The 23720-nt window shown below is 35.9% G+C and overlaps 1 protein-coding gene across 3 annotated transcripts in view; it reads left to right on the forward strand.

Annotated features, from left to right (window-relative positions):
* Window positions 1–23720, forward strand: part of LOC150075313 (mitochondrial inner membrane protein Mpv17-like) — a 92711-nt gene continuing 68991 nt past the window's right edge. For all 3 annotated transcript variants that reach the window (XM_090388852.1, XM_090388851.1, XM_090388853.1), the window contains exons 1-2: window positions 1–222; window positions 22641–22756. In XM_090388852.1, coding sequence (XP_090244978.1) covers window positions 141–222; window positions 22641–22756 — 198 coding nt within the window. In that variant the 5' untranslated portion in view covers window positions 1–140. The remainder of the gene's footprint in view (window positions 223–22640; window positions 22757–23720) is intronic.

A 23720-nucleotide genomic window follows, 5' to 3' on the forward strand; every position in this document is an offset into this window, starting at 1 on the left:
CTGGTGTAATTCATATTTGGAAAAAAAATATCACCAGTGATGTAGTTTTTGTTGATTGTTAAATTTTTCACTTCCGTGGTCAGTATATGATCTTATACATTCGCTATCAAACCGTGTATCACGAAAATCAAAATTAAGAAATGCCTCTCATGCGACAATTAGTAAGATGGTATTTGAGAGTGTTGGACAAACACCCGTGGAAGACTCAAGCAGCAACCACAGGTATAGCGATATTTAGAATTTTGTGTCCTTTAAGAAAATTATGCTGTAAGTATCCTTTAGGAAGTGGCATTTTTCGTTGAGTATAGGGCCGGTATGGGTAAGCAATGCGGCTCTTGCTAGATGCGCTACTGCATATGTATATATTTTAAGATACAATATGAGTTAGGCGAAGTTACAAGATTTTGCCTCAGACTCCGCAAACGTTAGCAACAGCCCAGATTGAGTATATTCATGTTTGATCTCCTCTGTATAGATAAATAAATTTCTATTTATTTTCCTAGGGAAGAATAAAATGTGTGTGTGCACTCACACACATACCAGAGCAGAGATTCAGAAACGGGTACCCCTTCCAGACTGCTAGCGATACAGCCGTGATTGACGAGTGTTGACTCCGCCTATCGTCACGTGATCTCCTTAAGAGACGGATGCAGCCGGCACGGGAGAACACGCACTGCGTGCCACTCGTGCCACGTACCTAACGGCACTGGAAACACGAGGCGCCTTGTGCCGTACTTGTTACTTGTGGTGTTTTGATTGTTCTCAGCTGAATAATTCCGGTGGTGTGAAGGCTGGAGACCCCACATAGACGGGGGTCTGGGGGCGGTAGCCCCCAGAAAAAAAAGTAAAAAAATAAAGTAACTTAACTCTGTGTCTGCGTTAAATTACAGGAAGAACTGTAATCAGCCAATCACAATGTGAATGGCTGATTACTATTGCGCCATTTCCAGGCTCCGGTGGTCATTTTTAGTCTGTATTTCATTTGTGCGGGTGTCCTGTTGCTGCTGTGTAAACTCCTTTGTCACAGGTTTGTGTTTTTTTTGTTGTTTTTTTCTTTGTTTTTCTCCGTTCAACCCTAGAGAAAATGGAACGAAACAGTGCGCAAATGTTTGGGTGTTTGAAAAATGAAGGATGCAAGAGTGTAATTGAATGGTGCCAGAAAATAAATTTGATTGCGTGTGAGTACAAATGTTTTCGGTGTGAAAGGAAAATGAGATTGGCCGAGCGGAAGGATTGTTCGGATGGTTTTGAGTGGGTCTGCCGAGCGAAAGGGGCCAATCCTCATTATTGTAAAAGATCTGTGCGAAAAGGGTCATGGTTCTCCTTCAGCAAGCTCAGTATAATCGACGTGCTGTGCCAAGTGCTGTCCGTGTGTCATTTCAAATCCACTGGGCGAGGAGAGGAGGGGGAACGCAGTGAGTGGGCGGAGTCACAACCCGTCAATCATTGCTTTCCCCCTCCTCTCCTCGCCACCATTTTGAAAGGGGTACCCGTTTCTGAATCTCTGCCCTATCCAGCTCTAAGATGGCCATAGTGCTTAGGATAGCCTCATTGTAAGTGTTTTTCTTGGCCAGCTTACCAGTGTCCCAGTTATCAATTGGCTGTGGAAGAGAGCTCCACCACACGCTCTAGTTTCATATTTGCATCTACATACATTTCCCCAGAACCATAGTCAGAGCTTACATATTCATTATGATTATACGTTGTCGGATTTAGGTAGTCTGAAACCTAGACATATTTTTAGGCTCACAAAATAACGTTGTGGGTCCTGGACCAACAGTAATTATATTGTTCCGTGTCCCCTCCCACCTTTGACGTTGGGGCTCTGGAAATACCCACACAACTGCACTTTGGTGAATAGCCTTTACTGTACACATTGAATCAGTGGCAACCAAGATAATGGTAGCATAGCAGGAATCAGAATGGACTGGAGTGTCAATATGCTATTTCAGCGACGAACTGAAATAGCATATTGATACACTCCAGTCAAGTACATCCAGTCGAATGACAGAGGGAGAGACATATCTTGGGATGATGCAAACCCACCAGTTAGAACACAAGGAGATCGAGGCCTGCCTGACTGAGAAATATTATCAGAGACTGAGAAGCCTACTAAAATCAAAGCTGATTGGTGGGAACATGATCACAGCCGTAAACACTTATGCAGTTCCAGTACTATTGTACTTCTTTGGATCTTAGATTGGATCAACACCAAACTGGAGGAGATTGAGATTGACCAGAATAATGATGATTGAGAGCCACCAGCACCACCCAAAGTCGGCCATTGAGACTGACCATGGCACTTAAAGGAATGAACTTATTGAACAAGAGGTGATTAAGAACCCGCGCAATTACATCCCGGAAACCAGCACTAATTTACTAAGCCATAAGAAAGATAAACAGATGGCACACAATACTCAACCTGAACAAGGAAGCCACACTGACACAGACAGAAAGATGAGCAAAGAAAATGCTCCGTGGCGGACACTACAATGACCTCTATCAAGACTGCATAGATAAAATGCTTGGATCACGAATGGAAGGCTCTTCCCTGAGATCGAAGGATTCGTACTCGCCATCGAAGACTAGGTAATCAACACTAGGAACTACAGGAAATGCATTGCTAAATGCCCCTGAATAACAGATGATAAATGTCAGTGATGTCATTTTGTTCCAGAAACAATCCAGCACATCACCACAGGATGTAGGATGATCACCAAGATGGGTTATGCTCACAGACACGACCAGGTGGCAAGGATAATACATCAGAAGCTAGCGCAAAAATTCCAGCTGATCAAAGACAGCTTACCATATTACAAGTATGAGCCCTAGGCCATACTGGAGATCTCTACTCACAGACTGTACTGGGACCATGCCATAATGGCAGACAAGACTATCCTGCACAACAGACTAGACATAACCCTCATCAACAAGAAGGAAATAGCTACCTACCTGATCGACATAACGGCACCCAACACCAGCAACCTCCAGAAAACATATAAGGAAAAGATTAGAAAGTCAAAGATATGCGGCATATGGAACAAGTAATGAACATCCCAATTGTTGTGTCAACCATCAGCATGGTGCCAAAGAGCCTCCATGAGAATCTAGCAACAATAGGCCTCCCAGAGAACACTTATGTGGCACTCCAGATAGTCGCCGACTGGGCTAGCCGGGTGGGTAAAGTGCCTGCCTAGCAACCCAAAGGTCGCGGGTTCAAATCCCGCCTCGGGCTTGGATCAAAGTACTGCAAAAACCTTGGGAGGTGCTTTATGGCCACAGAAGCCGATGCGCCAACAACTACCAAAAAAAAAAACTCCAGATAGTCGCAATCCTGAATACCTGCAGGATAGTAAGAGAGTTTCTTGACAACAGTAACAATCATAATAGTAACCGGACACAACCAACCACCCTATGCACTTGGTACCAGTACCCGTCACTGGGCGAAAAAAGGATAAATGGTTTATAATAATGAGATCATCCTGGCTCTATGCAGAGCTTGAGGAGCTTTATCTTGTGATATAAACATGTAAAATGAGTCAAGTAACACCTTACATTTATTTAGACTACCTACTTCCACAGAATAAATGGAAGTTTATTCCAACAATCAGTCACTCTATGGCTGAAAGCAAATTTTAACACATCTATTTAACACATATATAACGGGCGCCTCCATAGCCAGGTGGGCAGGAGCGGCAGTGCATTACACACACTTCTTGATTAGATTGGGGTTTGAGCCTGTGACCACCAAATACGGAGGATGCGGAAAGGTCAGAGAATGACCACCGCATATCCACAGAGCAATATGGCCTTAGTTGCTAATGCTCCTAAAAACCAAACAACAACACATATATAATAATCTTTTTTCAATTTATGTATATGTCTCCTTAAATGATATTGTCAAAGAAAGGTAAGGATGCCATAAACATTTAGTTTAATTTAGAGATTGGAATAGATAAACCCAACTCAGTAATTTACGTCATTGCAAAATACTAGATCCACACTCATAGGAAAAATTATGTGAAATAATTTTAATGATTGTGAAAGAAAATAATCTTGATAGCTTTTTCTATAAGATTCTACTCTTGATAGAGATCTAGAGCGATCTGATTTTAAATTTAGAGCCTGATTTTTCTAGGGGATTTATATCTCTAACAAGATCATTAAGTTTCACTTCTAAAATTAAGTCAAATCGTGTTGTTGATATTAGTGGTTGAATGTCTGATTCATAGGTTCTTGAAAAACTAGGGTTTGTTGCCATGGTCATGTTCATCTAGAATGTGTAATTTTATGTAATTTTAGTATTAGTAGCGGCAAATGATGCAAGAAAGTAAGCTTATATAGCACGAAACAAAACAAAAAAAAAAACTATATATATATAATAATTTAAAATTCTTTCTTAAATTTATTCAAACTACCCACCTCTACAACACTATATGGAAGTTTTTTTCGATGGTGGGAAGTGAGATGGTGATTGTTTGATTTTGATTACTTATCTAGCAGATTTTCATTATAAGATACAGATCTGTAGAGGACATTAAATTTGGTTATTTTTCTATATGTTCAGAAGTTGAATAAAATAATATTTGGCAAACAGAAGTTACATTCAGCAAAATGATCTTTTTGTTTCCTTTGTGCCAGTGGTTCTCTTTTTTTTTTTTTTTTTTTTCAGTCCAGCTCCAATCCTCTTTTAGTATAAAACCATCACCTCCCTCCAAAGTAGACACTGGAAGTGCTTTTGGGGAGGGGGGGTGGACTCAGAACTTTCAAGTGTACTTTCAATATCTGTTCAAAGGTGCCAAAAATTATGTGGGTAAATGGTATACAGTGTGAGAAAGAAGAGGGGAAGCTAATAAATGACCTTGAATTGCCTGTTGATTTTCTCTTGACAATAGTATTAGTATTGACAAAATGATGCAAGGGAGCAAGCAAGCTTATACGGCATTAGCCAAAAAAAAAAAAAAAAAAAAATTGACTTCATATGTCTATTCCTTTTTATAATTTCTTTAATTTATTCAAATGACTCACTTTCATAACATTAGATGTAAGTTTATTTCAATGATCACTATCTAGCTGAGCAACCTCATAGCTATTTTGCAGCCCTCTGCTGCTGATGTAGTTTTAAATTAGATGTTTTAAATTTTTCTGTTATTTTTTAAAATTTGTAAATGAAAGGAGATCCCATTATCTTCCCCACCAGCATTCTCTTAAAGGTGGTGTCCAGCCTTTTCCTGTACAGAGGTCATATTCAGAGTTATATTTCTTTTTCTGCCCACGCTGAGTGATTCGAGAAAAAATAGTTTGTTACATTTTCCATATCTTGTTACATGTAAAATTTCTGTTTTTGTGTTACTGTTTTTTATTTTCGGGCTACATATAAAAAAAATGAAAATTTCCAACACTTATGTGCAACAAATCTGTCAGTGATTTATTTTTTTAGATTTTATTAAAATTATAAAAATAAGACTTGTTTTTTAAAAAAAATACCTTACTTTGCTTTTAAATGCTTACTTCAGAAAATTTATAACCTGAAATGGATCACTGCTTTTCAGTATTAAGGTGAATAAATAAATATAATGATATACCTAAAATTGAAAATACAGTATTCAAAAATTTTATTAAGTACAGTACACAATTACATTTACCGAACAAGATATTTAATGAGAAAATTAAAAATTTTGTTCTAGTTCACTTTCCGTGTGGGCCATATAAAAATAATCCACTGGCCATATCCAGCCCTCAAGCTGTAGGTTGGACACCACTGCTCTAGATAATTATACAGTATTTTCTGTTTTCATTTCAATATACTATGATTATAGACTAGAATTATAAGAAAAAATTATATATTGATTATAGACTAGAATTATAAGAAAAAAATTATATATTGATTATAGACTAGGATTATAAGAAAAAAATTATATATTGATTATAGACTAGGATTATAAGAAAAAAATTATATATTGATTATAGACTAGGATTATAAGAAAAAAATTATATATTGATTGTAGACTAGAATTATAAGAAACAAAATTTTTGTTTAGCCTTTAAGAGATGCCGGGTGAGGAAAAGATTTATGTTTCGTGTCGTCAACTCCCATTCTCAAGTGGAATCTGTGACACGTTAGTGAGAGCTATCTAATCTTTCCACAGAGCTTAGTTTTTTTGCTGACTAAATGCAAACAGCTGACAAAAGTACAGACATGCATGTTACATCTGTTTCAATTCAAGGGATGAGTGACCTCAAAAATTCTTTAGAAGCGTCAAGATACAAATTTTCGAGGTTCCAGTTTTCAAGGTCACTTATCCCCTGATTTTAAATCAGTAATCAAATATGGTATCAAATCATTTGATTCCCATCAATATCGGACAGAATTTTGGTATACCCTTCTCTAAAAATATTATCATTTGTGAATGTCAGCATAAAATAATTATTTTATGTTTGTCAGCAACCTGTAAAGGATCATCAATAGCTATTCTATGCATATCATGGACCAGTATAGCTCATCTCTTTCCTTCTGGTATGTTAACATTAGCAAAGAATTCTTTGTCATTTTTATTTGCATCCTTAGCAAAAGACTTCTAATCTACCTTAGCAATGTTTAACCCCTTGAGTACTTGATTATAGACTAGTTTATACTTCCTATAGGATTCTGTCTCCCCTGAAAATATATAATTATCCTGTGCATATTTTATTTTATGCCACTAAACTCATCAATTCACCTAACATCCATTTTGATCTTTATCATGAGCAGTATTACTTGATTGATATGAAAAGCTTAGGTTACTTCTATGGCTACTTTCCTAAATGGCTTCCATTTAGAATTTGCAGTTGGTAGCATCATCAGTTGGTCCTGCTGAAGAGAATTTTAAAAAGTCTGAGTCTATTATAATCACCTTTGCAAAAACAAAATCCCTTTTTTTGACTTCTTACAGTAGTTTTAATAAATCTCACATTGATACACAATGAACTGCTGCCTAGTGGTTCCTCTGCTTGTAGATTCTTAATACATAATCTGTTCTGATAATCAGATCAAGAATATTGCTTTCTCTACCTCTCTGGCATCTTTTAATAGAAACTGGCCATCCAGCAATTCTGAAATATTCTGGTATTGAGTGCAATGCCTTTTTGATTTGGTAGGCCACTCTGTTTTCTGTATTCTCATCACAGTCCCTTGGCCATGTAAGCATCCCTAAATGTTATGTCCCCCAAGCTTAAAACTAGTATGCCACCAAACAGTTTCATTTTAACTTTTGAAAATATCCATTTTTAGTAAAGCAGTAAACTCTTGAAATTCCAGAAATCTGGAATTCTTGTAAAATCTGGCACATAAAATACAAAAAAATCAACACTTTACACTAGAAATATAGAAAAAAGTAATCCAGCACTCATATCAGCAATCATAATTGTATTTAAGAATCCATACAAAAAAAGAGTGATATTTCTATCTTTATAAGGTGCTTAAAGGACTGTCTTGTTCTTTAATTGGTTTTTGCAGCCAGCAGGATTTAAGCGCCTCTGTAGCCAGGTGGGCAGGAGCAGCAGTGCATAGCATATGCTTCTTGATCAGACCGGCGTTCGAGCCCATGAGCCATCAAATACGGAGGATGCGAAAAGGTCAGGAAATGACCACCGCATATCCCCGAAGCTCCTAAAAAAAAAAAAAAAAAAAAAGCAGGATTTAAACTGTATAGCAGGATTTAAGCAGGATTTAAACTGAGATTAAAGCCATGGCTTTAATCTCACAGTGGCTTTAATCTCACAGTTTTTTCAACAAGTTGCTCTGGTATCAATTACTTCCAAACAGGCAATTTCAGTAGACTTTGCTGGGGCATTTAATTCAAGGTAATTTTTAAGGTAGCATAGTGTCCTGAGGCTCTGCCAGACAAATGTCCCATAAAACCTTTATCAGGTGATCAACAGCTACCTAAAAGGCAGAAATTGACATACCCTGTCCTTGGCCCCTTCTTCTGGACAGTTGTTTTAAATGAATTTCTGGCCTTGGATCTGTGCCTAGTGGAAAGCCTGGCATTTGCAGATGATTCTCCTTGTAAAAGGAAACACAAGAGTAGTTGTACAGCCAGGATCAAATGCTGTCCTCATGTAACTCCAGGAGTCGGCCCAATTGCAAATGCTCAGGATATCACCTGAAAAAACTAAATCTGTACTATTGAAAGGAAACCTAAATTTAAGGAGACCTCCACAAATTAAAATTCATGGAAAAAACTTAAAAATGGTATAAGAACTAAAATACCTAGGGGTTGTATTTGACTCAAAATTAGTTTTTTTATCTCCATTTGGCATATTTGGCAGTTGTATTTGACTCAAAATTAGTTTTTTTATCTCCATTTGGCATATTTGGCAAAAAAAAAAAAAAAAAAAAAAAAAAAAGTGAGAAACTATGCAGGTGTGATTGCCAGGATCAGTCGGGCTGATTGAGGGCTCAAAAGAAGGCCCCGTAGTAATCATATACCGAGCAGTGTTCTCTCCTGTCTTCACCTATGGAGCCAGTGCATGGTTTACCCGCATGGCCAGTCAGAAACAGGAACAAATTAGAGACAATTAAGAAAACAGTACTCTCTATCACCAGGGTATGTTGCACAGTGAGCACTGCAGGTGCTGGCTGGTGCTCTCCCACTATTATCTGGAAATAGCCGAAAGAGGCTTATATTACAGACTTAGGAAGGGCATTCCCACAGATTTTCTGGGGATAGCCCTTAACATAGCCAATAACACCAAGGCTGAGAGAAAGAGAATAGCTGCAAAGCACCATGAGCAATGGCAATAAAATTTGGATCAGGAAACCAGAGGTACTGTTACCAAAAGGTTTCTGGCAGTGGTTAGTCCAAAGCCACCAAAGTGGTTCGCCCCGGACTCTTTACAACTTTCATACTGACGGGTCACGGCTCCCTAAAGGCAAAACTGTACCTATGGCGAGAGTGAAGACTGGACACACATTCTTTATGAATGTGCAATACATGAAATCCAGACAACACAATTAATAGCTGAAATTGCCCCCCCCAAGGGGACAGGAACATCACTTTATTATAGATGAAAATACATATAAGGCATTTACTAATTTTACCCTCAAGTATCTGAAATCAGAAAAAACATGCAGAGACAGGCTATACAGCCTCCCCCACAGCTAAGCAACAATCCATGGCCAGATGATGACATTTAAAAAAGTAGCTGTAACAGCACCCTGAAAGATACCCAGACTTGACATAACCAAATTTATGACTGCCCTCCCCAGGGTTATCCTGCCATGGATAGGAACCTGGAGGCCCCACACTCACTCACAGAGTAAACATAAAGGGGAGTGAGATGTACAGTCAACCAGGGAAGCAACAACTCAGCTGAATAATATTAGTAAGCTTGTTGCAAGAGGATGCAATGTAGAATGAAAGAAGGATAAATGAAATGAACAAATGAATGAAGGATAAATGAAATGAACAAATGAATGAAGGATAAATGAAATGAACAAATGAATGAAGGATAAATGAAATGAATGAATTAATGAAGGATAAATGAAATGAACGAATTAATGAAGGATAAATGAAATGAACGAATTAATGAAGGATAAATGAAATGAATGAATGAATGCGAAAGAATTGAGTGAATGTGCTGGTCACTGAATGAATGAATGTGATCAGAATGAAATTGAAATTGTAGTGAAAGGCAAAGAATGAGAAGTTATGGTGAAAGAGAGTGATCCAGCATGAAAGCAAAAGAGAGTGAATGAGAATTTTGATAAAAGGAAGTGAATGAAGGTATGAATGTAATTGAGAGTATGAAAACAAACACACTAGTTAAATGCATACAGTAAATCCTCGATTTAACGGACCCCACATAACGGATTTTGGATTTAACAGACTGGATAAGTAATAATACAGTAATGTACATATTAATGTTGACCATATTATTTTTTTAGGTTATACAAAACTTCAGTGTTATTAATTAAAAATTAGTAATAATTACCTATTTCCATTATTATTTTGATTATTACCTACTTTTATTTTTATAATCGCATTCAGGAAATTGTTTTTTATTCTTTCTGAAAATGTGTTCAAATAGCTGTTTTCCCAGATAATGGATAAGGGCAGGCGGTGACTTGCGAGCTGAATGTGACTTGGCTCACTAAACTGCAGGTCTACCAACTCACTTTGTTTTGGTCTCAGTTTGCCTCAAACTATTGTGCGGTCAAGTTATATATTGTTTTTGTGATTTCTGAACTGTGACTTTATTTATTAAATAATTTTGCAATCCTTACAGTTTAAACTGACATCAAGTGATAGAGGCGTTAAAAGAAAGCGTGTGATCTTAAATGTGGCACAGAAATTAGAGCTAATTGAGAAATTAGAACAAGGCATCTCAGTAGCACATGTGAAATTTACAGCTTAAAAAAACAGTTTCTGATATCTGTAAATCAAAGCCAAATTGCAACATTTTATATTTACAACAGAATATTACATATTCTTTATTGTAATTTAATAATTTTATATTGTACAGTACTGTATATTGTATTAAATATTTTTTACATTAAAAACAATAACCCCCCCCCCAGGTTACATACGATTTAACCGACTTTCAGCATTAACAGACACCCCTTCTTCCCTATTAGTCTGTTAAATCGAGGGTTTACTGTATTCTTAGAATATACATAACAAAAATGAATCTAGTTACTAACAACACCAATATACCCACCGAACACCTCCCTGGCATGCAAGACATGCAGCTGGGACTGCACCCCAACTGAATAGTAATAGTAAGTTGTAGGGCTTGGGAATGCAATGCAGAGAGAATGGAATGAAATAATCGAAGTGAATGCATGAAAGAATGAATGGAAGCATGGGTGTCAGTAAGGAATAACACAAATTATAATTCTTACTAAGTTCTATTAGTACTAACCTTTTCTCTTAGCTGTTTTTATATTTTTTATTATTTTATTTAAGTTAACTTTGAAGTATTCTATTCTAAATTACACTACATGCCGTTGTATCTCTTTCCCCCCACCCCCACCCCCCCGTGTGAGAATGAGAATGGATGGGGGGAGAGAAAATATAATTTAACAAAAAAATTATACTGTAATGTGCAAAATGTAAGAAAAGTGCTTAAAAACCAGAATGGAAGCAGAATGCGAATGCAGATTATGAATGTATTAAATTGTGTATCACTCCTGCCCCCTTCCCTTTGAATTGGATGATGGGTAGATGGGCCATTTATGGCCCCCAAGCAGATACCATGGTGTGACTACTTAGCTGGCATGGTGTGGGATGCAGATACTGGCCAGTAGGACTTGACTCCTGCCCAGTGTGGGACAGAGCACCAAACAGATGCTCCAACATAGGGATCCCTTTCCCTATGAACATTTACTCCTACAACCTCGATTGGTTGTTCTCTCACCCTCTTCCTCCCTCTTTGCCTGGTGGGTCACCTCACTGCCATTTATCATCTCCCACCCCAGAGCAGGATGGGCATCCTGACCTGGGGGCACTCTTCTGACCCCCCCTTCTCTCTACTTTAACCCTCTCCCACTTTCTGTCTCCCCACTATTCTCTTCCAGCTTTCACTTTTTTTTTTTAACTGGGCTCTCCCTGTCTGAAGTCTTGGCTACCACATTGTTTGCTTCGCCAGTGCTTCATACTCCCTATTGCCCGGCCCACCTCCTCATGGTGCTGGATGTTAAACTAGAGGTTTCTGTGTGAAAACGCAAGCCCCTATCCTAAGCCAGTGTTTCCCAAAGTGTGGTACGCATATTCCCCAGGGGTACGCAAAAGGTCTTCAGGGGTTACGTGGGAATTTTTGACTATGTACCACTGATGCATAAAATTATTATTAAGAAAAAAAATACTGTAGTAACAAATTATTTTAAACATATATATTTCCCAATAAATTATATATTTCGTATGAATTGTCCTACTCAAGTTGTGATAAGTGCTGCATTTGAGTAGTTTGTAAAATCGCGTTCGTGACTGACCACTTGTGAACTTCATTCAGCCTCATATCCGAATGCACTTTAGGAGCCTGAAACAATGCGACGAGCGTATGACAGTGACTGATAAAAGAGTGATTATATGATCATTAGCAGATGTTCAGTTAAGCCAGTTAAGTAGATATCAGTGCAACGTGCTTCATTATTTTATCATATCGCAAATGTGCTGCTAGTTAAAATAACAGGAAATAGGTTAGTATTACCACAGATTACTTATATACAGATAGCCCACTACATATTTAGACAATATATTGCCTAAATATGTATTTAGGCAATATATTAACCAGGATGTACAGTAAACCCTCGATTTAACGGACTAATAGGGGAGAAGGGGTGTCCGTTAATGCCGAAAGTCCGTTAAATTGAATGTAACCTGGGGGGCATTTTTTTTATTGTTCTTTATGTAAAAAAAAAGCTTTAATACAATATACAGTACAGTACAATATAAAATTATTAAATTATAATAAAGAATATGTAATATTTACTCACCTTTTTGACAGTGTAGTTGAAGAGTATTTTGCCGTGACCATAGTGGTAGTAGTACAGTAGTCATTATTCAGTATCTGAAGGTAGAGGTGAAGGGAAATCCTCAGCTTCAGATTCTTCTGAAATATTCACAAATGGAGGCACTGGTGTCATCTGTTTGCTTGTAGACGGTTGAGATGTATAAGCAGTTGGAGGTAAAATAGGAGTGGGAGTAGGTGAAGTTCCCTTAAAGAAAGCATCTGACTTCAGTTGTTTGCCACTCTGATGTTGTTTCTTAATAATGATTGCCCCAAACTGCCGAAAATGTTCATATTAAGGGACAATTTCAGGGTCAGAAGATGTCTGACCCTGAAATTGTCTATATGTAGTGGATGGTGATGTCCACAAGATTTCTCATTTCAGACAGTGTAGGCCGTGCTGGTGTAATTTGTTCTTCCTCAATGTCTTCTTCTTCTTCCCCTGCCTTGCCATATTGAACCTCGTCCACAATTTCTTCTTTAGTGAGGACTTGGTAGCCAGGATCACCTTCATCATTTTCAAGCCATTTCAGAACATCATCTTCAGTTGTTTCCCGGTTGCCAGCATTTACAAGGGTGTGCCGAAAGTCATTTGCCTCAACTCCTTCAAAATCCACATCCAGTTCCGTTCAATATTGTACAACAACTTCTTCCAACCATTTTCCAAAGTCGTAGTCTTCATCTCCTTCCGAGCAGCTGCAAAGTTAAACAGCACAGACTTAACGTTGTAGCTCGTAGATTCTGAAGTGTCCTGGCTCCTCTTGTGTCTCCTTCTGCATCTTCTTCATCCTCCAACACAACCATTACTTCTTCCAAAAAGTTCTTATACAGCCTCTTGCAGGCTGCAATTATTCCCTGGTCCAATAGCTAAATAACTGAAGTTGTGTTAGGAGGCAAAAAAAGACATTTAATTCTGCCATCCTTACTAACTTCTCAGCACTAGGATGAGCAGGAGTGTTGTCAAGAAGCAACAATGCCTTTACATTATTAGGGGAAATTTTCAGAACATCTGACTGGAAGCGACTCACATCAAGGACAAAGTGGTTGAAGAACCAGTCAGAAAAAATCTGAAGTAAACCATGCATTCTTTGAACTGGTGTAAATAACAGGTAACTGATTCAAATGTCTTTAAGAGTGCATGGTTTCTTTGATTTTCCTATCACCATGGGCTTCAGGTGATGCAAGCCATCAGCATTTGCACAAAGTAAGGCAGAAAATTTCTCCTTGCTTAACTTGCGACCAGGAATGCTGTGTTCATGTTTGTAGGCCAGCGTATTTTCAGGAACAGCACGATAGAACAGGCCAGTTTCATTGGCATTGTAAACCTGTGATAAAATAAGGCCCTCAGATTTAATAAGTATTTTAATAAGTAATTTAATAAATTTATAAATTTTCTAAATGGCTCAACTTGTGAAGTGTCTGCACTTAAAGGTTCATCACAGGTTTTCTTGTTCATAATGCCACACCTTTTTCTAAAATGCCACAGCCACCCATCACTTGTCTTAACATTAAGTTCTGTGTGTTTTCCAAGAGTTTCACATGCAGATTTCAACTGAAAACTTTGTATATTAACACCACTTGATCTCTGTTGACATATCACTTATATACAGCTTCTTCTAAGTTTTTATCTTGTGCAACTTTCATGTGTTTTCTACTCCCCTCTGTAGAATCACATTTAGAGCTATCAACAGTCTATTTTAAAGAAAAATATTGCAATTTGTCGTTTGATTTACGGATGAAACAGTTTGTTTAAATTTCACAAACACATGCTATTGTGACGCCTTGTTCTAATTTCCCAATTAGCCCTAATTTCTGTGCCACATTTAAGTTCACACACTTTCCTTTAACTCCTCTATCACTTGATGCCATTTTAAATTGTAAGGATTGCAAAATTATTTAATAAATAAAGTCAATTCAGAAATCACAGAAACACTCTGTATACAACCTGACTGCACGATAGCTTGAGGCAGACTGAGACCGAAACAAAGTGAGTCAGTAGACCTGCAGTTTAGTATCCTGAGTCACGTTCAGCTCGCATGTCACCGCCTGCTCTTTTCTGTTATCTGTAATCTGGGAAAACAGCTACTTGAACACATTTTCAGAAAGAATAAAAAACAATTTCCTGAATTTGATTATAAAAATAAAAGTAGGTAATTATCAAAATAATAATGGAAATAGGTAATTATTAATTTTTAATTAATAATAACAGTGAAGTTTTGTATAACCTAAAAAAAATAATATGGTGGAGATTAATATGTATATTACTGTATTATTATTATTATTTGCCCGGTCCGTTAAATCGAGGGTTTACTGTATATTGTTTTTATATGTTTTTTTTTATTTATGTTTTAAAATATCTATTTTTTGTTTAATAATGCATAGAAGTTAGTACGCATAATAAATATTATAAATTCTTTTTTGCCCTTTAGATTCTTAAGTATGGATCATTGGTTAAAAACTGGATTTATAAAATGCACAAAAGAGAGCAATAAAGCAGATACAAGTAGCTGCAAACAACAAGAAAAGGTTGATATTGTATCTGGACCAAATGAAATTGACAAGGGTGTGTCATCTGACATCTCTAAAGAACAAGCTAAGAAGAAGGTAAAAAAAACATCGTAAGTACAATATGAAATACTTGAAATGTGGATTTTCATGGACGGGAAACAAAGAGGAACCTATTCCAGTATGTGTCATTTGTTGTGAAACTTTAACAAATGAAAGCATGAAACCATCTAACTTAATTTGCCATTTTGAATCGAAACATAATGAATACAAGGACAAACCTGTAGAATTTTTTCAAAATAAACTCAGAAATTTAAAAGAAACTCAGAAAATGATGTCGATCGTGTCAGGAGGTAAAAATAAAAAGGCATTAGAAGCTTCATATTGTGTGTTGCTCTTAATAGCGAAAAGTGGTGCAGCAGAGACAATTGGTGAAACTTTGTCAAGCCTACGGCAAAGATAATAGCAGAAGTAATGATCGGAGATAACGCAAATAGGTCTTTTGATCAGATTTTCCTCTCAAATAATACTGTTCGTTGGAGAATCACTGAAATGGTTGAAAATATAAAACAGATATTTATATATTGGATATATAAATATATATATTGGATAACAATATCTGTCTGTAAGGGTCTTTATTATGCATTGCAGGCTGATGAATCCACTTACATTACAATTTTGCAAATCTTCTAGTGTTCATTAGATAACAAAAAAAATCAAAAACTTCATGACAACCTTTTATTTTGCCAACCCTTGCCAAACATACAACAGGAGAAATATTTAACATTATGGAAAAATTTATGCAACAATACAAACTTGATTGGAAGAGTTGTGTTGGAATAAGCATGGATGGAGCGAAATCAACTTCTTTTCCATACCAGGTTCGTTGGCTTTCTCACGAAAAAGTTCTAACTCGTTTATTTGAACTTCGGAATGAACTACGGGTTTTTTTTAATGAAAGTTTTGAATTAAAAAAATGTTTACATGATTGGAAATGGCTCAGTCAATTAGCATACCTGGCAGACATATTTACTGTTTTAAATAATCTTAATTTGTCTTTACAAGGCAAGGAAATTTCTATATTTCACGTTCAAGATAAAGTGAACGCGACATTGGCAAAGATAAAGTTGTGGCAAAAACAAGTTGGTAACGGAGAATTGGATGCATTCCCACCTCTTCATGAATTGTACACAAGTTCGAATAAACAAATTGATGACAATGTGAAGATTATTATAATACAGCATTTACAAAGTTTACAGATGAATCTAGAAAAGTATTTCATTGAATTTGACATTAATATTGAGTGGATAAGATACCCTTTCAACATCAATCAGTCTATGTCAAAGGGTTTGTTGCAAACAGAAGAAGAAGAACAACTTTTGAAACTAACTTCTGATGGATTCTTAAAAAACAAATATAATGAGAATACATTATCATCATTTTGGTTACAAATACAAAATGAATTTCCTGCGTTATCAGATAAAGCTCTAAAGTTCATTTTTCCATTTCCAAGTTCATATCTGTGCAAAGTTTGATTTTTGACCCTTGTAGACAAAGAAGAGGAACCACATTATAAATGTCAAACTGCATCTGAGATTGAAATTAACAACCACAGAGCCAAATTTTGCTGAAATATTATCCCACCACAAGCAATTTCACTACTCACATTGATGATAAATTATTTTAATTAAGTAAAAATTTGTAGTATGTTTACTTTATTTCTATAAAATATAAATTATAAACAATTTTTGTTTATGTACACTTAAATTCAAATAAAAATATTTATAGACATTTACAACGAAATACGATTTTTTTTTGACAAGGGGGTACTCGGTACTTACGAAGAATTAAGAAGGGGTACATGGAGGTAAAAACTTTGGGAAACACTGCCCTAGGCTAAGAGGCCGGATGAACAACGCAACCAATATGACTAACAATACATGAGCACTCTATACTCAATTTACATGAACTATGTAGGGAAACCTACATAAATCTGGCCTTTACAGAGTTTGCATTCATCAGATCACTTGATGTAGAGTTGGGGAAAACCCCCAGAGCCACATTACAAATAACACTATACACTATTACTTTCAAACAGATGACCTCTCCAAAAGATTAATTGGAGACTAACTGGCCCTTCATTAGATTTCAGCTGGTCTCTATTAACAAGAAGCAGACAAATTAGTTGTAAAAATGTTCAATGTGCACTTTCGTATGCTATACGAAATCAGTTAAATCAGTTTTAAAAGCTGCAGTATAGCTAAAGTTATCTGTTGGAAGTAGTGCAATACCAGGGAAACCCTTACAAAGACAGGTTTATTCTGCTGTGAGAATTAAAACCATTATATTATCCATGCAGTTTAAATCTTGCTGCCTGTACAAACAGACAAAAGAACAAGATAATCATAATAAATGTTACAAATTGAGTTGTTTGTGCTTAATATTTATTGAAATGTGTCTAAAACTGCTCAACCACTAGTTATACCTTTCTCTAAAATCCAGAAAATTTTAAAATTGGGATCTCTCAATCTCTCAAACATGCTAGTGAAATGTTCAAATAAATACATAAATTGTTCTTTCACTACATATATTAAATCATTATGAAGTTCAGGTAGTCAGCTATTCTAGTAATGTGCAAGTGAGTAAGGCGAAAAATAACTAGCTGTCATATGTAATGGTATTCTTTTAATTAGTGGTATTCTAATTTTGTAGTGCTGTTTCATCACTTTTACATAACCTCATTGAGCAATTTGGCATTCTCTTCATCAGTGGCTGTACAAATGTAGTGCACATGTACCACTTAACTTTCTTTGATTATTATTATTATATGATAATATTAGTGTTATATGATTCAAGAAATGATACATTATGAAAAGATTTTAGTGTAATATTTTTAATTAGTTAAAAAAAAATAAAAACCATAAAATTCACCCGGTGGAGAAAATAGTTGTATAGTATTATGAATATAAGATGATTCTAGAAGAAGTAGTTTCAAAAAAACCATAGAAATGAAAAATTGACATTTATTATTGTCAGGACAGAAAATATTTGAAAGTTTGCCATGAAATATCTGAAAATTTCTAACAGGCCCTCTACACAAACTTGATAATTCATACAACAGACAGTGATTCAATAGTCTTTCTTCCCAAATCTTTGCAGATTTACTTGTGGTAACTGATGCTACTGCTTTTGTAATATTGCATTTCAGTTCAGGAATGTTTGTTGGCAGTGTTGGTACAAACAAGTCATCCTTTACATAGCTCCACAAAAAAGAAGCCATCTGGTGTTAAGTTAAAATCCTGGGTGGTTCAGAAGTACCACATGCCACTTTTGCAGTCTTGTTCCATCTATTGGTAAGGTAATGTGTTATTGAGATATTCTTGTACAACCACATGAAAGTGAGGAAATACACTGTCTTTTTGGAAGATGAAATCAGCAGACTCTCCATGAAGTTGAGGTATAAGCCCTTTGTATTTAACATGTCTAGTTAAATGTTTCCATTGATCATTTTTTGTATAAGAAAAGAAAAGTCCATAAATTTTCTGATATGAAATGGTAAAAAATCAAAGTTATATTTGGAGATTCATGTTTATACTTGATGAGGATTTTTTTTATTGCCACACTGTTGAATGTGTGGCATTTCAATTTGGCTATCGAAAAACACTGAAAACAAGTCATGCTGCCACATTATCCTTTTTTTTTTTTTTCTGTTGAAAGTCCCAGCAAAACTTGTATCACTTGTATGTGTCATTCAGCTTTTTGTTGAATGGCAAACAGTAATATTAGTTATACCAACTGTAACTTTTCAAAACTGAATGCTTCCAGGGAATATGCCTGACTGTTGTCTAAGGCATATTCAGTTCATTGGTACATCTGTAATGAACTATTGCAAGCTTCACCAAAAAAATTTCTCCTTCATGTCATGCTTTATTTCATCAGTGGTGCAGGGATTTCCTGGGACATCGTGCACACTTCTCATTCTTTCAAAATTTTTTGTGAGGGCAGTGAGTATTTTGGTGGAGCATGGACCAGAAGTCTTCCTTATCATTCTATATCTTCTATAGGTTTTAGGGCAGAAGGTGAACCTTTTTTATAATAATAAATTATGAGGTAACATGTTTTTTAATTGCTCGGGTCATTTCAAAATTGTATAACAATTAAATAGCAGATACAACATTCATCCAGTGTAATTCCTAAATTTTTTTACTTATGAGGCATGTCAATAGTAAAGACCCAGTACATACAGCATTCGTACAAGTGAGAAGTTGCCATGACAATCGAGTTGTAGTACACACAGTATAACAGTTAAGTTACTGGGTTGTGTTGTACTGCTCAGTACAAGTTAAAAATGAGCATGTCTATTGAAAATTCCACCAAATGTGAGATTCATTATGTTATCAGATATTTAAATGCTCTTAATGTCTGACCTACTGCCATTCAGCGGCAGGCAGTAGAGACTTATGGAGAAAATGTTATGAATCACTGGAATATAAAGTGCATTCTGTGAAGGTAGGACTAGTGTCCATGATGAAAAATGTAGTGGAAGATCATCTGTTATTAGTGACAGTGTCATTTAGGGAGTTTATGAATGGAAGATCCGTTATCAGTGACATCTGATTCACAGAGCCTATGAAAGAATTCAGGAGAAAAGAGAGCGAACACTTTCTGATCTTTATAAGTTTCCTCAATATCTCAAGGTCATTGCTTTGTGAAACAGCAATGACCTACCAAAAATTAACTAATTTTTTGAACTACCAAAAATTAATTGATGCTCACAGAGTGAAATGAATAGTAAGTACATTAAGGGTTCTGCAACATTACGTGGAAGTGGTGATTCTATTTTTAGACAATGGGGATGAGATGAGATCTGGATTAGTCACTCTCTAGAGAGTAAACACTAATCACAATGTTGAAACATACCGGCTCACCTTGAATGAAGAAATTCAAACAGTTTTGTTAAAACTGTTTGAAACAGGTTAAATTTATGACACAAAGAACAATGATAAATGCAGACACATACTGTGCAATACTGAAAACTACAGTGAGCAATTCAAAACAAAATGCATAGTTTACTCTCTGAGATCATTTGTTTATTGCATTAATAATGCAAGACTTTACTCTGATGCTCACATGCAAGAACTGTTAATATGGTTTTGTTGGGTAATCTTTGATCATCCACCATATAATCCCATACGTGATGCTGTGTGATTACTACCTCTTTTTGTATTTGGAGAAGCAGGAGCAGCAGTGCGTAGCACATGCTTCTTGATTAGACTGGGGTTTGAGCCCGTGACCATCAAATATGGAGGATGCGGAAAGGTCAGGGAATGAACACCACATATCCCCGGAGCAATATGGCCTTAGTTGCTAATGCTCCTAAAAACCAGAACAACAACAATTTGGAGAAGCACATGGCTGAAAAAAAAATTTGGCAGTGATGAAGTGAAAATCGAAGTCACAAATTGACTTCGAGATGTGCTTAAATTTCCTTTACATTTAAGTAGAAAAATAGTAAAATATGTAACTTAAAATATTTTTTTATAAAATTTTGTTTCCCTGATATTTTTGTAGTTTGTGGAGGGATTGAGTGTTTTCTTTCTCAACATGTCTTGTAAATGATATCCTATTTGAAATTTGTATTCATATTAGCCATATGGTGCAAGAAAGCCCAAAGTTTTTGTGCACTATCAAAAAAAAAAAAAAAAAAATGAAATAAAATAAAATACCTGTGTGTTTCCCTCCTCACCTAAGTAGTCTTTGAATTTTTTCAAACTGTCAATCTTGACTAACCATAGTGATAACTTATTTTAGAAGTAAGCTTCCTGCAATCCAATCTAAACTTCTTCCCTTGTAATTTGAATTTATGGCTCTTAGGTCCCAGATCAGAGGCTGTCCCGAGGGTGCAAGGATTGCACTGTACCCGGGTGCCAACGTTCAACGAAAACTTGAAACTTACATACACATGTGAATAAAATTTTAAAGGGGGGGGGGTGCCAAATACCTAGGATTGCCCCTGTCCCAGATAATTCATAACAATGAAAATTTCATATTCATTCATTTTATTATCCTCTCTCAGAGCCTTTTAGACCACACTATATATCAGGTCTCCTATAAGGTGCCCAATTGCCAAGATCTGTAGCACACATATTTGAAGTCTTTCCTCATAGGGACACCCTTTTGTCATTCTCACCAGGTGCATTGTCCATCTGTGGACCCTTTCTGGAATCTTGCTGTCTTTTTTTTGGGTGCAGTATCCATATTTGGATACTGTATTCCAAGTGCAGTCTTACAGTTTCCTTGTATAGTGGGCTTATGACCTCTCTATCTCTAGAAAAATAGAAGACTTTTTCTTCCATTTTTCTAGAGAGAGAGAGAGAGAGGGAAAAGTTAGGAACTTTACAGGGCAGAAGACAATGTCTTTTGTTAGGTGAAGGAAATTTACCTGTAAAGTTAGGAACTGCCACGAAATCTTTTCTGGTTAGACGTAATTACAGGATTCATTATGCAATTCACAAACATTGCTAACTATTTAGTAGCTGAGTAGGAATTTAACATCCTTATTTTAATACATTTTACACAATAAAATTGCTTGATAATATATAGTTTAATTAGTGTTTATGTGATAATACAGAGTGATAATACTTTATTAGTTTAATTACATAGTTTAGTGTTTATGAGATAATATGGAGTGATAATACTATATATCAGTGAATTGTAGATAATACATAGTTTAATTAGTGTTTCACATATTTTAATTAGTGTTATTCACATTTAATTAATTCATTATGAGCAACCACATTACATTCTTCTCAACACATTAGTTACTGTTTTCTCAAAAATGTGTTATTGTCCAGCTTTCCTCGAAAGATTAGAATGTTAAGTTTTTGGTATTTCTGTTTGTCATTCAAAATGCCTGGTACAATATTTACAGAAACATTTTCAAGTTTTATTTCAACTGTTTCCTTACCAAAATTTTTAACTTTTCCCATTTTTTCATTTCACACAAAGGTACAAATCAGCATGTGAGCATGTACACTCTTCTACAGATATAATACATGATAAATGATATGAACTGTGATCATAGTAGTTGATTCACCAGAAAATCTCCAATCAACCAGTCAACTATCATTTTCACAGTTAATCATCTATCTGAAGAAACCAAATCTGTGACCTTTTCAAGTTTTCACTGGTCTTTTGGGTTAATGAACATTGTGCGTCATCATGGGGAATCCTTCGTAACCTTTTGTGCCATTCAAAAAAAAACCCCTCTGCCCTTGACCTCACTTCATTCCCATAATTTCCTTTAACATACCAACTCTTATTTGCAAATTTCTTTAAGTTGCTACAGACTTTGATATTAATTATTTGTTCAAAATAATACCCAGTTATTTTTATATTAACACAAAATAACATATGCTTATAACCACAGTGATTTGCTGATCTTGAAAATAATGCAGTTACAAATGGAAGTGTGTCAGTTGTCCTTGTTGTGATCTCTCCTCACTTGCTTCCATGACCCGCACATGAAATTCAGTTTTATTAGTCTATAGTCGCACCTTTTAATTTTACTTTCCATACTTACTCATCACAACAAGATCTCGCTAGCGCAGAAAGAAATAAAATTTTTTTTATTGCTTTTCTAGGTTTAGTTATGGCATCAGGTGATATCATAAGTCAGACTATATTAGAAAAAAAGACATGGAAACACTTGGAACCTAAAAGAATTGCAAGGTTTGCCTTTCTTGGAAGTTGTTTTGTGGTAAGCAGAATTGAATGAGCATTTTGAGGAATTTTAATAATGGACAAAAATTAACATATAGGGTGTTGCAGTTTAAAAGTACCTGGATGTAACTTGCTGGTGTTTTGTATTAGGAGATTTGGTATCTAGACTATTTATTTATTTATTTATTTTTTGTTATATTTATGCTGAATAATACATTAAAATATGATTTTTGTGTGTCATGTTAAAATTTTGCTAAATACAGTAGGGCCTCGACTTACAATGACATCGACATCTGATATTCTCAGGAACCGATATACCATTCGTACAATCTTTTATTTTAAGGACTGATGATATTTGCAGGTACCGATGACTGTCCGATATAACTGGAACGATACATGGGTGGAAATTTTCAGATGCATGCTGCCCGGAACATCACTTGTACGATTGTTCTCAACCAATTAGCGTCTTTGTTATTGTTCAACAACATTATCATTCAACATGTGGCACACGAAACATCACTCGTATGATTGTTTCAGATCTATGATGAACTGAAACTTTAAGCTCCATCAGCCAGTGGCAGTGCTGTGTGCTTTGAAGACTTTAAAGCCAGCAGAGGCTGGTTCGAGTGCTTCAAAAAAAAAAAAGGGGGCAAATATCGAAAGTGTTGAAAGGCATGGGGAAGCATCCAGTGCTGATAAAGCATCTTAGATCTTTAAAATTGAATTCCAAGAGTTAGTTGATCAGGAGGGTTATCTTCCCCTGCGGGTTTTTAACATTTGTGAAATCGGCCTCTTCTCGAAGCAAATGCCCAGGAACACGTACATCACTAAGGATGAGGCTAGTTTACCTGGGCATAAGCCTATGAAAGATAAGCCCACTCTTCTGTTGGGTGCCAATGCCTCTTGAGATTTTAAGCCGAAGTCTTTGCTTTTGTACCACTCTAATACCCCCGTAGTATTTAAACAACAAAAGTCGACAAATGCATGCTGGGAATGTTTTG

The sequence above is a fragment of the Mastigoproctus giganteus genome, chromosome 14, assembly GCF_048544385.1.
Source record: "Mastigoproctus giganteus isolate SK-2022 chromosome 14, ASM4854438v1, whole genome shotgun sequence".
Lineage (NCBI taxonomy): Eukaryota > Metazoa > Arthropoda > Arachnida > Uropygi > Thelyphonidae > Mastigoproctus > Mastigoproctus giganteus.